The sequence below is a fragment of the Bos grunniens genome, chromosome 27 (genome assembly GCF_055505025.1).
Source record: "Bos grunniens cultivar Pamir isolate PY7600 chromosome 27, Bosgru_T2T1.0, whole genome shotgun sequence".
Classification (NCBI taxonomy): Eukaryota; Metazoa; Chordata; class Mammalia; order Artiodactyla; family Bovidae; genus Bos; species Bos grunniens.
The window spans coordinates 36,687,996-36,705,713 of NC_141191.1; the positions used below are offsets into that span (position 1 = coordinate 36,687,996).

Here is a 17,718-nt window from a genome sequence, read left to right on the forward strand (position 1 = left end):
GGTTTTAATAGTTTATGCCCAAGACCCAGTTGTCAAAGTTCATCATGGACCAGGTTCTGTCAGAGTGTTTGAGATCAACAAAAACTCTTGTTTATCTCCCTTTTTCTAAAGAAGAACAGATTTGTCTCTGGGTTTAAAATCAATCTTCTTATATTCACATGTATGAAAAGAATTTGTGTGTGTGTGTGTGTGACGTGGTTTTGTTTGCCTTGTTTGTTTAAACCAGCAGTCTTTAACTGTTTACTCAGCTTTGTGTCAGAGAAAGTCCCATGGTAGTGTGGAATTTAACCTCAGAACAAGGTTCTCCCCTGTTCCTGAGACAACTGGACAACTAACTGTGAGGAAGAGATGCTATTCTGAAGCTCCCTGTGTCTTTGACATATTTGGAGCAGTTGTCTCTTCAGCAGCAGTCTCGGCACAGATACTTCAAACAACATTATGGAGCCTCAAAGTCAGAATTTGAAGACAGCACCATTCTTGACTTTAGGAAGATTTCACATTTCTGAAGATTATGGCTTTCTTCTCCCAAATCCTCTGGTAAGGCTGGGGTCTTAGAGCAAATCAGTATAGTTTTCTTGAGATGCTGATTTGTGTTTGTTTGTTTAATGATGTAGTCATTAAGAGAGATGCAACATAAATGCCAGGTCTGTGATGTGGGATGGATAATACAAATAAGTGCAGGTTGCTCACTCATGTCCAACTCTGTGACCCCATGGACTGTACAGTCCATGGAATTCTCTAAGCCAGAATACTGCAGTGGGTAACCTCTCCCTTCTCCAGTGGGTCTTCCTGACTCAGGGATTGAACCAGGGTCTCCTGCATTGCAGGTGGATTCTTTACCAACAGTACAAATAAGGCACAGGGTGATTACCAGCAAAGGCAAGTGACAGCTACAGCAGCAAGAGAGCAAGTGAAATGTTTTAATGTCATGTTTTTGTTTGTTTGTTTGTTTGTTTTTTAAATAGATTTCCAGTCATTCCAGTGATTTGTGAGCAAATGTGCAGTTATCAAAAAGAGAGAGAGAATTAGATAAAGATCAATTATATGATCCCTGGGTCTGGAAGATCCCCTGGAGAAGGGAATGGCTATCCCTCCAGTATCCTTGCCTGGAGAGTCCCATGGACAGAGGAGCCTCGTGGGCTACCCCAGTTAAAAGGTCACACAGAATCAGACATGACCAAGTGACTAAGCACTAAGGCAAGAAATTCAGTTTACCTTGCCTGGCTGCTGCTGCTGCTGCTAAGTAGCTTCAGTCGTGTCCGACTCTGAGCCACCCCATAGACGCAGCCCAGCAGGCTCCCCCGTCCCTGGGATTCTCCAGGCAAGAACACTGGAGTGGGTTGTCATTTCCTTCTCCAATGCATTAAAGTGAAAAGTCAAAGTGAAGTTGTTCAGTCATGTCCTGTTCTTAGCGACCCCATGGACTGCAGCCCACCAGGCTCCTCCGTCCATGGGATTTTCCAGGCAAGAGTACTGGAGTAGGGTGCCATTGCCTTCTCTGATCTTGCCTGGCTAGTGGTAGAGAAAAGAGAACACAGGTGGACCTCAGGTGTCCTTGAGGATAGCAGGAGGGATTCGATATTCACAGATATTGCTGTGAAGAGGAAAAAACCTTTGAGAACAAACTGAAACTATTTCTTATTTGTTCTTAATGCAGTTCCTTTTCAACATTGTTTAAATCTTTGAATGTGGTTGAGATGGAAAATGTTAAAACTGCAAGGGTTATTAGAAACTGAAGACCAGAAGTGGCTTGCCCAAAGTCATATTACTGGAAAAAGCAGAAGTACTCAGGACTCTTTATTTCTTTTTTTCTACTATGTTATAAATTAGGGCCAAGACTACTCAGCTAAAAATCTAGAGATCCAATGTTACAATCACTGCAATCATTTATTAGATCCAATTTTTCCTTCTACAGACCTAATTGGTGATTTAATCATGATTAATGATTGACCTAGAATTTAATTAACTTTTATGGAGTGTGATAGAGGAATACAGATGAAGATAGGATCTACTTGCTGATCCCCAAGTGCTACTCTGTAGAGCTGTTAGTTTTGAAATCAGATCTGCAAGAAACTTGAGCACTAACAGTAATGACTCCAGGGTGTTAGACGACAGTTGTGGCCCAAAACATTGGACTGTGTTCTCTGACCCTGCCACTAGGGTGACCAAGAATGTCCATTTGCTAGAGGCCAAAGGGGATTCCAAGAAGCAGGATTTTCTGTGCTAAGCCAGGAAAGTCCTGCACAAACCAGATACTTGAGTCATCCAAGGTTTTGCTTACTAACTCTTGTGACCTACAATGAATCATCAGCATTGCCTGACCCTCAGTTTTCACAGGCACTGGAAGAGATCTAGCCCCACTCCCACTGGACTGCTATGGAGCATGGAAGCACTTTCATAAATCCAGTGGACTGCTAGAAGCCAATTTGCCTGACCCTCAGTCCAGAGCTTATTCAAAACTTCATTTTGTGTATATAACTTGATTTAGGCACATTCAGATCATCTCTAGTTCACAAGAAAGAGCCAATCTACAAGCCAACACTCTCTTCTTGGGATTAAATATATACACTGAACTGAGAAAAATACTATTAAAATTATTGGATTGGCTGAAAAGCGTTTTCGGGTTTTTTGATAACATTTTATGTGTGAACATTGGGTGGGGCCACCATGATTGTGTTCCCATTCTTTGCAGTTTCCTTTCTTATAAATAAGAAAACCAGATGGGAAACAGTAACAACATCAAGTGATTGTGACTTTCTGAGACAATACAAGACCCCATCTGCCCTGTGGTCTGGTTGATGCATACTCCTTAGAAGAAATTTCCATTCTGGAACTCAGATAGAAATTTCCTGGCAAACTGGATCTGTTCTCACAGTCATTTGTCAGAGTTTTAAAGATTGCGAGTCTTTGTTTCAGTTTTAGTTTTCTCTCCCAAACACCTCCCTTTCTGGGAAGAGGTAGGGGAAGAGTGTTGAAACCAGAATCTGTCTCAGGTTATTCAGCTGACCAGAAGAGAAGCCCTCATTCATCACCAAATAAATAGCAGTGTTGTCACAACAGGTCACAAATCGAGAAATATCAGCCTGGTTTTGCTAAGGGCTTTGTTTGCTTTTAGGAAAGTGATGGGGTGGCTCTTCCGTTGTCAATCAGACCAAAGATGCCCTTCCAGCAAGCTTGGTTGTTTACCATAAATACTTAGAGCATGTGAGCATAATTATGTACCACGGTAGCAAAGATCATTATGTTCCAATGATTTTAATAGCATTTTTAGGTAAAGCTAATAAACACAAGAAATGGTTCTGATTTTTATCAGTAACAAAGAAGAAAAGAAAGCACAGTCAAACTAATGAATAAGCAATCATTCTGGCTCTGCGGGAAAGGGCTGACCTGGTTTAACATACTCTACCCTTCTGTTTGTATAAACTCTCAAACATCTGTAGGGTCTAACATTTCAGTGAGGAAAATGTGTCTCTTTTAGTCCCATAGGAAAGCCACAAAAATTGCTTGCCAGTCATGTAATCTGTGCGTGCATGTGTTTGGGTAGGTGGGTGGGGAGAAAGTTTTCTTTAAAGAATTTGAGCAAATCAGCTGGGCAGGAGAGGAGGGACCAAGATAGATGATAGCAGATTGGGGTGAGACCAAGGGAACTCAAATGTTAGGCTCAGGAATTTGCATTTCACACATCTGGTAAATGTCTTCCACAATGGCGTGTAAATGTATTCCTAGCAGGTTAAGTGCAGGCAATGTTCTGACAGTGATTGCTGGATTGTGTGCTAAAATTAGCTGGGGAGCCTAAATAAATACTGATGCCAGAACCCTAGCCAGTAGTTAAATCGGAACCTCTAGGCTAACTAGCTCAATACTTGAAAGTAACAGAATCTGTAAAAGACAGTGGAGGTTCACATGAGCAATGAGAGTTTTTGAAGGTTGTTTTTGGAAAGAAATGTGTTCCTAACTATGAGAAACAGTGAGAAGGGCTTGCGTGTATACTAAGTCACTTCAGTTGTGTCTGACTCTTTGCGACCCCATGGACTGTAGCCCACCAGGCTCCTCTGTCCATGGGATTCTCCAGGCAAGAATGCTGGAGTGGGTTGTCATGCCCTTCTCCAGGGGATATTCTGGGCCCAGGGACCAAACCTAGGTCTTTTAAGAAAAATAAATATACATATACTCTCCTGTAAAAATTCAAAGCACTTGTGAGAAGCAGTGGACTCCAGCTGTTTAGAAGGAAGAGTAGAAAAATTATTAACACAGAAGACCATAGTTTTCTAATGAAAAGTAGAGGTAGGAAGAAATCTAATATTTCCTTGAGAAAAAACTACCATTATTTACTAGTATCTGAGCTATATGCCTGACCATGTCAAATGAGATTTGAGGCAACGATGGCTATATTTAGTTTAGTTTAATCGCTCAGTCATGTCCAACTCTTTGCGACACTATGGACTGCAGCACGCCAGGCTTTCCTGTCCATCACCAACTCCCAAAGCTTGCTCAAACACATATCCATGCTTTATTTTATTTATTACATATTATATTACATATATACACATGGTTTATTACATACTACATAGCCATATAAATGGTTATATCACCAATAGATATATTATTATTATTATATCTACTATATTGCAGAGATACACACAAAGAGATCAGATTTCAGAACCCTGAGTGTAGATTAATAAAGAAAGGTGAGTTTGGGGGTGGGGAGGGTTGGACAGGATGTAGATTTCCATGCCAAAGTTAAGAAACCAAGAGAAATGTGAGGCAAGCCAATGGGGAAGTGATTGGACAATGGGGATAAAAATGGGGAAAAAGAGGCCAAGATGGTCCTAGAAACTGGAATCCGAAACAATGAATCCGCTCAGAGTTTTTCACCCTCAGGGTATCAAAGCTGTAGAAAAGCTTAAGACAACACGGGGAGAGCTGAGCTGAGTCATCTAAGAAAGGATGAAAAAATCATGCATCATGGAAATTACATATCTGCTATTCTCAGTCAAAATGAGGCTCTGGAAGTGAATTAATTTCCTAGGGCTGATGTCAAAATTACCAAAAATATGTTGCTGGCTTAAAGCAAGAGAAATGTACTTTCTTAGACTTCTGGAGGGAAGAAGTCTGAAATTAGGGTGTTGGCAGCATTCTCCTGCCCCAGCAAAGTCTCTCGGGGAGAATCCTTCTTGGCCTCTTCCATCTTCTTGGGGCTCCTGGCGTCCTTGCTCCCAGCAGAAGGACTCCACTCTCTGCTCCATCTTCACATGGCCTTCTTCTCTGCTCTGCAATCTTCCTCCCTCTCTCTCTGTCTTCTCTTATAAGGACACATGTCATCACATCCAGGTTTCCCAGGTAGCGTTAGTGGTAAAGAACCTGCCTGCCAATGCAGGAGACATAAGAGACATGGGTTTGATCCCCTGGGTTGGGACGATCCCCTGGAGAAGGGCATGGCAGTCTGCCCACTCCAGTATTCTCACCTGGAGAATCTCATGGACAGAGGAGCCTGGCGGGCTACCATCCACATTGTCACAAAAGACTCAGACATGACTGAAGCGACTTAACACACATCATCACATCCATGCTAATCCTTGGATTCTTATCTTGTGGTGACTAACTAAATGATATCAGCAGAGACCCATTTCCAATTAAGGTCACATTCACAGTTTCCAAGCAGACATGTCTTTTGGGGAGAAAAGGGTTGGCACAAGCCATTTGGCTCACTATAGGAAGTGAGGCAGAAAGATGAACAGTTAGAGAAAGGGAGATCCTGGGAGATGGAAACCAAAGCCTTGTTAGTTTTTTTTTAACAATTATTGATCAATTGATTTTGGGGGGGCTGCAGTGGGTCTTCACTGCTGTGAGAGCTTTTCTTTAGCTGTGGCAAGTGGGTTTCTCCTTGCGGTGGCCTCTCTACCTGAACACAGGCTCTAGGGTGCTCAGGCTTCATACTTGCAGTCCACAGCATCTGGAGCACAGGCTCAACAGTTGTGGTGCACAGGCTTAGCTGTGTCACGGCATGTGGGATCTTCCCAGACCAAGGACTGAACCCATGTCTCCTGCATTGGCAGGTGGATTCTTTACCACTGAGCCACCAGCGAAGCCCCAAAGGTTTGTTTTGCCCTGAGACCCCCAGAGCTGACCAGACAGGAGGGTAAAGGGCAATAAAACGTGATGGTGCAAAGCACAAAATGATCAAGGAAGTACAACGGGACTGTTAAATATTGACTGGTTTTGTCAGCATATTATTAACTTGTGTTCACCACTCTCTGATCTCAATGTTCTGAAAAAACTGAAGAATATTCACATGCTCTGCTGAAAATTGTAGCTTTAAGATCAGAGAAAAGCTGGAATATGAGAAAACACCTCATGAGCAAAGGGTAGACAGCTAAGCTAGCTCACATGAGCTCAAAGTCCAGCCTTGTTTTTCAAATGTGAGCACAGTAATTACATGACCACAGTTATATGGGAAAGCAGTCTCCATGTCAGCAAATTTGGAAAACTCAGCAGTGGGCGCAGAACTGGAAAAGGTCAGTTTTCATTCCAATCCCAAAGAAAGGCATGCCAAAGAATGCTCAGACTACCTACCGCACAATTGCATTCATCTCACACGCTAGTAAAGTAATGCTCAAAATTCTCCAAGCCAGGCTTCAGCAATACGTGAACCATGAACTTCCAGACGTTCAAGCTGGTTTTAGAAAAGGCAGAGGAACCAGAGATCAAATTGCCAACATCTGCTGGATCATGGAAAAAGCAAGAGAGTTCCAGAAAAACATCTATTTCTGCTTCATTGACTATGCCAAAGCCTTTGATGTGTGTATCACAATAAACTGTGGAAAATTCTGAAAGAGATGGGAATACCAGACCACCTGACCTGCCTCTTGAGAAACTTGTATGCAGGTCAGGAAGCAACAGACTGGTTGGAACAACAGACTGGACATGGAACAACAGACTGGTTCCAAATAGGGAACGGAGTACGTCAAGGTTGTATATTGTCACCCTGCTCATTTAACTTATATGCAGAGTATATCATGAGAAATGTCAAGCTGGATGAAGCACAAGCTGAAATCAAGATTGCCGGGAGAAATATCAATAACCTCAGATACGCAGATGACACCAGTCTTATGGCAGAAAGTGAAGAAGAACTAAAGAGCCTCTTGATGAAAGTGAAAGAGGAGAGTGAAAAAGTTGGCTTAAAACTCAACATTCATAAAACTAAGGTCATGGCATCCAGCCCCATCACTTCATGGCAAATAGATGGGGAAACCGTGGAAACAGTTGTTGACTTTATTTTGGGGGGGCTCCAAAATCACTGCGGATGGTGATTGCAACCATGAAATTAGAAGACGCTTACTCCTTGGTAGGAAAGTTATGACCAACCTAGATAGCATATTAAAAAGCAGATACATTACTTTGTCAACAAAGGTCTGTTTAGTCAAGGCTACGGTTTTTACAGTAGTCATGTATGGATATGAGAGTTGGACTATAAAGAAAGCTGAGCACCAAAGAATTGATGCTTTTGAACTGTGGTGTTGGAGAAGACTCTTGAGATTCCCTTGGACTGCAAGGAGATTCAACCAGTCCATTCTAAAGGAAATCAGTCCTGGGTGTTCATTGGAAGGACTGATGTTGAAGCTGAAACTCCAATACTTTGGCCGCCTGATGAGAAGAGCTGACTCATTTGAAAAGACCCTGATATTGGGAAAGACTGAAGGCAGGAGGAGAAGGGGACAACAGAGGATGAAATGGTTGGATGGCGTCACCGACTCAATGAACATGAGTTTGGGTAAACTCTGGGAGTTGGTAATGGACAGGGAGGCCTGGCGTGCTGCAGTTCATGGGGTCGCAAAGAGTCAGACATGACTGAGCAACTGAACTGAACTGAACTTTCCTGTATAAATATTGTATTGGAATATAATTGCATTGCAATGTTGTGTTAGTTTCTGCAGTACAAAAATGCAAATTATATATATATATGTATGTATGTGTGTATATATATGTGTGTGTGTGTGTGTATGCATATATGTCCCATTCCTTTAGAGCTTCCCTCACATGCCCCCATCTCACCCCTCTAAGTCATCATAGAACACCGGGTTGGGCACCCTGTGCTATACAGCAGCTTCCACTAGCTATCTATTTTACACATAGCAGTATATACATGTCAGTCTTACTTTCTCAATTTGTCCCATCCTCCTTCCCCTGCTGTGTCCCTAAGTCCATTCTCTGCATCTGTATCTCTATTCCTTCCCTGCAAGTAAGTTCGTCAGTACCATTCTTCTAGATTCCATACATACATTTTAATATACTATATTTGTTTTCCTGACTTACTTCACTCTGTATAATAGATTCTATATTCTTGCATGTCTGTTTATCTGACTCATATTTGTTTCTTTTTATGGCTGAGTAATATTCCATTGTATATATGTACCACAATTTCTTTATCCATTCATCTGTCAATGGACATCTAGGCTGGTTCCATGTCCTGGCTATTGTAAATAGCGCTGCAGTGAACATTGGGGTACATCTGTATTTTTGAATTATGATTTTCTCAGGGTATATGTTGAGTAATGGGATTGCTGGATCATACAGTTGTTTTATTCCTAGTTTTTTAAGGAACCTCCATATTGTTCTGCATATTGGCAGTATCAATTTACATTCCCACTAACAGTGTAAGAGGGCTCCCTTTTCTCCACATGCTCTCCAGCGTTTATTGTTTGCAGATTTTTTGATGATGGCCATTCTGAACAGTGTGAGGTGATACATCATTGTAGTTGTCGTTCGCATTTCTCATAATAAACAATGTATATCTTTTCATGTTTTTGTTGGCCAACTGTATGTCTTCTTTGGAAAAATGTATGTTTAGGTCTTCCAGTCATTTTTTAATTGGATTTTTTTGTTTTTCCAATATTGACCTGTATAAATCTAAAAGGATAATCTAGAATCATGTTTCTGAAACTGTGGGTTATGGAGTGGGGAGATGGAAGAGGAGTAAAGATATGCTCCTATGGGTGCATAAATGCTGAGATGTTTAGTATTGTGTTTTAATCTCTGACTAGATATGGAAAGAAATGTTTTATATCATGGAGATAATGTGCAATGAAAAAACATTTTCCATAAAAAAGATTTTAGTTTCCTTCTTTTTTCCAACTCAGGTTTTTGAATCTTTGGGAAATTATTCTCTGGGATTCATGAAAATTATTCCTTAAAGTCAATTTTATATATTCCTTTAGTTGAGAAACAGTAGATGATTAATATTACAAATTCTGGTTCACAGCACTGACAACACTATAATATTTTTGAATTTGAATTTGATTTGAATTTGAAGTCTAGATAAATCTCTTACTAGTTTTAAAACTAGCAAGTCATATTTGCTCTCTTTTTACCTACTTTACTTGTGTGAGGATAACATGTCATGTATGAGGAGGATCAAATTAAGAAAACCCCTCATTATGCTGACACTCTGTGATTTCAGTCTGAAACTAAAGACTAAGCCAGGCCCAGGTCCAGGTCCTGTTAACAACAGGATAAGTTACTACTATATAATATAGATTTTCTAAATCATGGCCAATTTGAGAAGGAATATGTTATGACATTTCATACCATAATTATGTCAATATTTATCAAATTATGTCCTAATTTGATTTTATAGTATATAATTACCATAATTGTCTCCCAACTGCTTTTAATCACAACTTCCTGCTGCTGCTAAGTCGCTTCAGTCATATCCGACTCTGTGCGACCCCATAGACAGCAGCCCACCAGGCTCCTCTGTCCCTGGGATTCTCCAGGCAAGAACACTGGAGTGGGGTGCCATTGCCTTCTCCGTAATCACAACTTAAGACCCCATTATTGATTAAAAAAATTTTTTCAATTATATATAATATCAGGTTAATGTGTACTATAAATTGACCATCCTCTGCTTGAAATCTTACTTCAAACTCCTTTTATTGAATATTTATTTTATTATTAATCTTTAGAAATTAGGAGACTACTAAAATTCAGTGGCACATCATTAGCGACAAAATTTTTTATGAAAAAAATCTAAATGTGAGTATTTTGTTACCAACTTAATAAATTCATATCAAGTTCACATTGGAAGATTCTTAAAAGTAGGAAATTGATTATTCATAACTCTACCATAAAATCAATATACCTTAGGTATCTGGGGATAATTTATCTAAGGGTGTGTATGTTTGGCTATGTATTTGTCTGTGTATATATGTGTGTCTATGTGTTTGCAAAGCTGCAAAGTTGTAATTCTATTGCATATCCAAACCTGCATTGTGTGTTTTTAACTCAATGCTATAAAATAAAACTGCCTGAAATTAATGTCTTAACAATATAATTTTAATGGTTTCATTAAATCCTATTTGCATGATAAAACATTCCAATTTAATGGCATTAGACATTTTGGTTAATTTTCCCTCTATAAATACAACCAATATATGAAACTTCTGATGGTTTAATTCAAACCAACCAAGTCATTCCCACAAAAATTGCTTATCTTGTTCCTAAAATTAACTTGTAATCGTGAGCTAATTTTGAGGACGTTTGCTTAGGATGCTTCCCCATTCTTCATTCTAACCTCTGGGCATTCACTCTCTCTAGTGTCAGATTAATGTACCTCCCCTGATTCGCTATTTCTTCAATTTTTTTGCTGGGATTTTTTTTATCGTTTCAGTCCACTGCATATTTTTGCACTACTTTTAATGTTTCAGAACACTTAGTTTACAGATGTGAATTAATGTGAACTCTCTGCTCCCAGCCTAGAAAACAATTTTGATAGAGGATGAAACCAGAACAAAAGATGTAGTTCCCCTAGGTGGATGAATCAGTTTGTCACCAATGAAAAATTTTAATGCTTGTCCAATCTTCATCGTAGAAACTCCTGCGCTCTTATTCTAAATGGAGACAAGTGGGCAGAGATGGTGAACCCCTCTCTGTAGTAGCTGCTGTCCAAATCTACAGAACCTTAGTACCAAATCTATTTACATCCTCCAGAAAAAAAGACAAACAAAAAGAAACAGTTAAAAAAAAAAAAAAAGAAAATTTATCGTTGCCAAGTTCCACCTTGGAGGGCATTTTAACATCCATTTACTGTTACTTTGGGGCATCCCTGGTAGCTCAGATGGTAAAGAATCCACCTGCAGTGTGCGAGACCTAGATTTGATCCCTGGATTGGGAAGATCCCCTGGAGAAGGGAATGGCAACCCATTCCAGTATTCTTGCCTGCAGAATCCCCATGGACAGAGGAGCCTGGTGGGCTACAATCCAGGGGGTGGCAAAGAGTCGGACACAACTGAGCGACTAAGCACATTGTTAGAATCATAAACTTTGGCATGCCCTCAAACAACTTATCAAAATATTCTTTCTAAACATTTTCTATACTTTTTCTTGGCTTTTCTGATTTTACGTATTGTAACAACTTTCCAGGGGCCTCCCTGGCAGCTCAGTGATAAAGAATCCACCTGCAATGCAGGAGACATGGGTTCAGTCTCTGGGCGGGGATCCAGTGGAAGAGGGAACGATAACTCACTCTAGTCTTCTTGCCTGGGAAATCTCACAGACAAACGAACTTGACGGGCTCCAGTTCATGGGTTGCAAAAGAGTTGGATACATCTTAGCAACTAAAAGACAACAACAACTTTCCAATGTCAAAATATGCTCACAGTAATGCCAAACATGGGTTGGTCTTTTATACTAGTGAATTCAGTTTGATAACATTTTATTTAAGAATTACCTTTTTGTATTCATACACCACAGTAGTGTTACAGTTTCAGGGGTTAGTCCTGAGGGTCTGTTATCTTCACAAATTGCATTAAGTGCTTTCTCATCTTCATCTGTGCTCTGGAACAGATAATATATTATCATTCTTAAGAAAGGACAGATTTTAGGTGATACGTTTTTAATTATATTTTTCATTTCCTCTATGCTTATTGGCCTAGAAGCTTATTTCACCTAGAAGATTTCACACTTCTAGGTGAAAAAAGAACAAACAAAAAACGACCTTTTACAGTTTTTCAATTGGGGTTTCAATTCAGATTTTCAAAGTATTAGCAAAATTAATTGATATCATTCTTCTATATTTCATTGAGAATGGAATTTTTTAGTTCCTATAATAACCCCTTTATAATATATAGTTATTAAATATTATTTAGTCAGTGTTCACTTTGTACTAGACCTGTGTTAACCTTAACTACGTATTTTGTAATTGAGTCTTGCAGTAATCTTTATTATTCTCCAATGACTCCTGTGAATGAATTCATCCCTGTCTCTGAAATCTAGCTCTTGGCTGCCCACCTTTCTTTTTCCACCCTAGTGCAATCCACCACCATTTCTTCCTGGACTGTTGCTTTGTAATCTGTCTTTATTTCCCCTCTTGCCCAACTATAATACACTCCCTGCATGGCAGTCAGAGTGACCCTTAAATTAAAAAAAAAAAAAAAATCAAACCACGTAACTCCTCTCTTTAGAACAAAATCCTATACTTTGGTAAGGTGTATCCTTAGGGACTGCTCGTGCTGCCTACCCATCTCTTCAAAGTCATCTAATATTTCTGTCTCCTCTTTACTTGGCAGCTATGTCACACCAGCCTCTTTCCATTTTTCCAGTCTTTTATTTCCCTAAAAATCATCTCTTTCAAATTCTACTCAGTCCAATAGATCACATTCTAATTTTTATGATACTAACATTATCATCCAACTTTTCCGTATTGACATTTGACTGGTTTAATTTCACTTAAACTTTTAATTTTTTTTTTTTTTAGCTTTCTGTACTATTTTCTTAACCAGAAGCTGATTTCATGAACCAGTATAATACAGTTTAGTGGTTCTATAAAATACATGACTCCTATAAAATCTGTTCTTTTTTAGATTATAAATGTATTGAGAAGAACTATCCAAAGCAGAGCAAAAGGAGGGCTGAGTTTTAGTCAATATCACCTGGAGCCCTGTCTAACTAGCAGTTTCACTTTAGGATTACTTAATTACCTTCCTTAAGAACTATGCTTCTTTTTTGACATGCTACTTACTGTTGAGTAGGACTGAATCTCTGAAACAATGTGTTAACTTGCAAAATTTTGTTCAAAAGAGCTGCAAGTGATTTCTTTTGAGTAGAAAATATAACCCTAAAGTTTGTGATGGTTGTGCCACATAAGACATTAACCCATTACCATGTCTTTTAACATAGAAATTAATTTTTTAGTGTTCATTCCTTAAAAAACTGGAAATAGAACTGCCTTATGATCCAGCAATCCCAGTGCTGGGCATACACACTGAGGAAACCAGAAGGGAAAGAGACACGTGTACCCCAATGTTCATCGCAGCACTGTTTATAATAGCCAGGACATGGAAGCAACCTAGATGCCCATCAGCAGATGAATGGATAAGAAAGCTGTGGTATATATACACAATGGAGTATTACTCAGCCATTAAAAAGAATACATTTGAATCAGTTCTAATGAGATGGATGAAACTGGAACCTATTATACAAAGTGAAGTAAGCCAGAAAGAAAAACACCAATACAGTATACTAACGCATATATATGGAATTTAGAAAGATGCTAACAATAACCCTGTGTACGAGACAGCAAAAGAGACACTGATGTATAGATCAGTCTTATGGACTCTGTGGGAGAGGGAGAGGGTGGGAAGATTTGGGAGAATGGAATTGAAACATGTATAATATCATGTATGAAACGAGTCGCCAGTCCAGGTTCGATGCACGATACTGGATGCTTGGGGCTGGTGCACTGGGACGACCCAGAGGGAGGGTATGGGGAGGGAGGAGGGAGGAGGGTTCAGGATGGGGAACACAGGTATACCTGTGGCGGATTCACTTCGATATTTGGCAAAACTAATATAATATTGTAAAGTTTAAAAATAAAATAAAATTAAATTAAATTAAAAAAAAAAAAAACAACTCTAAACACTTCAGTATATCAAGTGCTTTTGAAGGAACTTGTGTGTTTACTCTCAGGAGGTGCTGGAAAGTACACTGAACTTTGAGTCAGAAGTGATTTGGCCTGACCACCAACGAGATGTGTAACCTTGAGAAAGTTTCTTAATTTCTCTGGCTTGAACTTCCTCTATTTTGAAAGAGCACTGATGAGATAATCTATCCTAACTCACAACACAAGTGTAGATAGATTAGAGAAGTAAGCATCAACAGTTAAACTAGAAATATTCTAAAAAGAAGTAATATTGGGACAAGAAAACTTTCTAAGTATAACCAAAAACCCAATGCATAAATGAAAATGCTGGCTCATTTGACTACCCTGATACGAATGGCAGTTTCACACCTGCACCCAAAATGCAATGACAAAGCATAAGACAAGATATTCAAACTCATCAAAAATCACAGAAATGTAAACAATACAATGATAACATACAAAATTTCTGGAAAACCACACAAACTTCTGAGGGTCATTACTGCTAGATGAGAGGATGAGAACAAGAGTAATTTTACTTTCCACCTTCCAAATTCTATGCTTTTTGACTGTCTTGCCATCAACATTGACTACATTATTTTAATCATCATTTTTGAGAAAGGAATATTTTTGGATGTTTATTTTATTATTGAATATTAAAATAACTATAGAATTTTAGTGCAAAGAATCCAATGTATGTATCTTTAAAAATAACAACAAAAAAGTTTGGTAATGCTCAACCTTGTTAGAATCATAAATAAACTGGCACTCCCATTATATGTTACATATTATATAAATGCAACTATCAATTCATGTAACTTTTCTGTAAGAAAACCAAGAAGTAGCTCTCAACCATTCCACAAGCAAAAATCTTTCACTCAATAAATCCATATTTATAAATTTATCCTGTTAATGAGACAATACCTAAAAATGCACATATAAGAATGACTATTTCAGATTTGTTAATGATAGCCAAAAATTGTAAGCAATTACCAATATTCATTCATAGCACATTAGGATTCTCTGCAGGTGTCTAACACCGAAAGGGATGCTGTGTAGAGAAATACTCATCAGCTCAACCTGCCCCGACACTGTAATTTAAAAAATAATCTGGCAGTCAGAAAGTAATGAACATAATTCAATATTTTATTCAGCTCCTAGAGGAAAAGCCCACAGGAAGGGTGGGTACTTAAAAAAAAGAGTTATTTGTTTATTTAAGTTTTATTTTTGGTTGCTCTGGGTCTTCATTGCTGTGCGTAGGCTTCCTCTAGTTGCGGGGAGTGGGGAACTATCCTTCCTCGAAGGGTGCTGACTTCCTATCATGGTGGCTTCTATTGTTGCGGAACACAGACTCTAGGCACCCGGGCTTCAGCAGTCACAGGGCACCAGCTCAGATGCTCCTCAGCATGTGGAATATTTCCGGATCAGCAATCAAACCCATGCCCCCTGTATTAACAGGTGGATTCTCAACCACTAGACCACCAAGGAAACCCTGGTGGGTACATTTTTAATGGATTGTGAACTAGCTTTAACATCCTTTTTCCCTTCGCTTTTGAGGTCGCCATATCAGTGGTTTTCAATCTTTTGGTTACATTAGTTTCACCTACAGGGCTTGCTAAAACACAGAAGCTGGGTCCCAGCCCTGAGTTTTGGGTTCAATATGTCTGGGGAGAAGCCCTCCAAATTTGCATATCTAACAAGTTTCCACATCATCCCAATGCTGCCGGATGGGGACTGCACTTGGAGAACCCAGAGGTTCTCAAAGCTCACTGTTTTCTTATACTTGCGGTGTGATACCAGAGTCCAAACACTTGAACTGTTTAAAGAATGGAGTGGATGAAAAAGAGGAAGAAGGGTAAGAAGCATCTAGGAGTCTAAGGGGAAAGGAGATATTAAAGAATAGAGGGTGGCTTAGATTGAGGAACACTGGAGTATTTAAAGATTTCCATGTAAGCCCAGAAACATAAATCCTTTGGCTGTGTCACATGGTTTGTGGGATTGTAGTTCCCATATTGGAGAAGGCAATGGCACCCCACTCCAGTATTCTTGCCTGGAAAATCCCATGGATGGAGGAGCCTGGTAGGCTGCAGTCCATAGGGTCGCTAAGAGTCAGACATGACTAAGCGACTTCACTTTCACTTTTCACTTTCCTGAATTGGAGAAGGAAATGGCAACCCACTCCAGTGTTCTTGCCTGGAGAATCCCAGGGACGGGGGATCCTGGTGGGCTGCCCTCTGTGGGGTCGCACAGAGTCGGACACCACTGAAGCGACTTAGCAGCAGCAGTTCCCATATCAGGCATTGAACTCAGGCCACCAATGTGAAAGTACCAAGTCCTAACCACAGGGAATTCCCCAGGGTGCTTTAATTCTCAGAATATGATCCCTTTTCTAGGTACCAAAGAAAGAAAGCCAGAGGTGATGACTTACTTACAGATTTTTCTCAAACCCATTTTAAAAAGACCTCCTGAATACTATGAGTCTCCTTCTGTGATTTCCTTTGAAAATATTATATTCCCTTGTCTCTGTTGCTGCATTCAATTGTTGTTTGTAAAACAGCAGAAAAACGAATTGCCAGTTCAGAGTCAGTTAACTGTAAATCTCTCTGCCCCTGTGAGTGTGAGCATGGTTGACCCTGCCACCACTCTGTAAATCCCCAAACTTGGGTCAGTTATCAGCTTTCTTCAACTCTGCATCACTGCTAGGGGAAATGACCATTATGCTTATAAATGACTTTTACTCTGAGAGACTAGGGGAGTGCAGTGGACTCTACCTTGAGAAACTGAGGGACTGAGTGAAGAATACATGAGGAGAAAATGGTACAATTTCTTCTTTGTGAATACCCATATTGTTGGGGCCCTAGGAAAGTCACCCCTGAATATGCCTCAATCATATTGATTATTTTGTCTTCTGTTCTTTACATTCTTTCTTTCTTTTTTTTTTTTTTTTTGATGTGGACTACTTTTAAAGTCTTTCTTTAATTTTGTTATCATATTGCTTCTGTTTTACGTTTTGACTCTTTGACTACAAAGCTTGTAGAATCTTCATTTCCCAACAAGGGATTGAACCCACACCACCTGCATTGGAAGGCAAAATCCCAACCACTGGGCCAGCAGGGAAATCCTTCATATTGATTATATTGAACTAAAGTTACTAAAGAAACAGTCAGGGTGGGAGTGGGAGGGAGGTTCAAGAGGGAAGGGATATATATATATATATATATACCTATGGCTGATTCATGTTGACATATGGTAGAAACCAACACAATATTATAAAGCAATTATCCTCCAATTAAAAATAAATAAATTAAAAAAAATAAAATAAAAAGGCCATTTAAAAACAGAAAGAAACAGTAAATTCAAACGGAACTTTGACCTTCTTTTCTGTCTCCCTAGAAGCAGGAAATAAATCTCTCCTATGAAAGATGCCCTGCTTGCATGTGGAGACAGGAAGACACCTATATCACCATAGGTAGGGAATGTGAGCCTACCTATGGTGATGCAGCCATAAGCATACATATATCCCCTCTCCTTTGAACCTCCCCCATTCCATCCCACCCCCTAGGTCATCACAGTGTGCCGGGCTGGGCTCCTTGTGTTATATAGAAGCTTCCTACTAGCTTTCTATTTTATGCAGAGTAATGTATACTCTTGCCTGGAAAATCCCATGGACCGAGGAGCCTGGTGGGCTGCAGTCCATGGGGTCGCCAGGAGTCGGACATGACTGAGCGACTTCACTTTGACTTTTCACTTTCATGCATTGGAGGAGGAAATGGCAACCCACTCCAGTGTTCTCGCCTGGAGAATCC

General features: G+C 39.6%; 1 protein-coding gene across 15 annotated transcripts in view; it reads left to right on the forward strand.

Moving 5' to 3' along the window:
- The first annotated feature begins 316 nt into the window (after positions 1 to 316).
- IDO2 (indoleamine 2,3-dioxygenase 2) overlaps positions 317 to 17,718 on the forward strand; it is a 61,683-nt gene continuing 44,281 nt past the window's right edge. For 14 of the 15 annotated variants that reach the window (XR_015156229.1, XR_015156230.1, XR_015156231.1 and 11 more), the window contains exon 1: positions 317 to 537. Coding sequence is in view for 9 of the 15 variants with exons in the window: in XM_086380397.1 (XP_086236523.1) it covers positions 439 to 537 (99 nt within the window). In the remaining 6 variants the exon portion in view is untranslated. Of the gene's footprint in view, positions 538 to 15,262; positions 15,408 to 17,718 lie in introns of all 15 variants that reach the window. The other variant, XM_086380398.1, reaches the window with a different exon arrangement.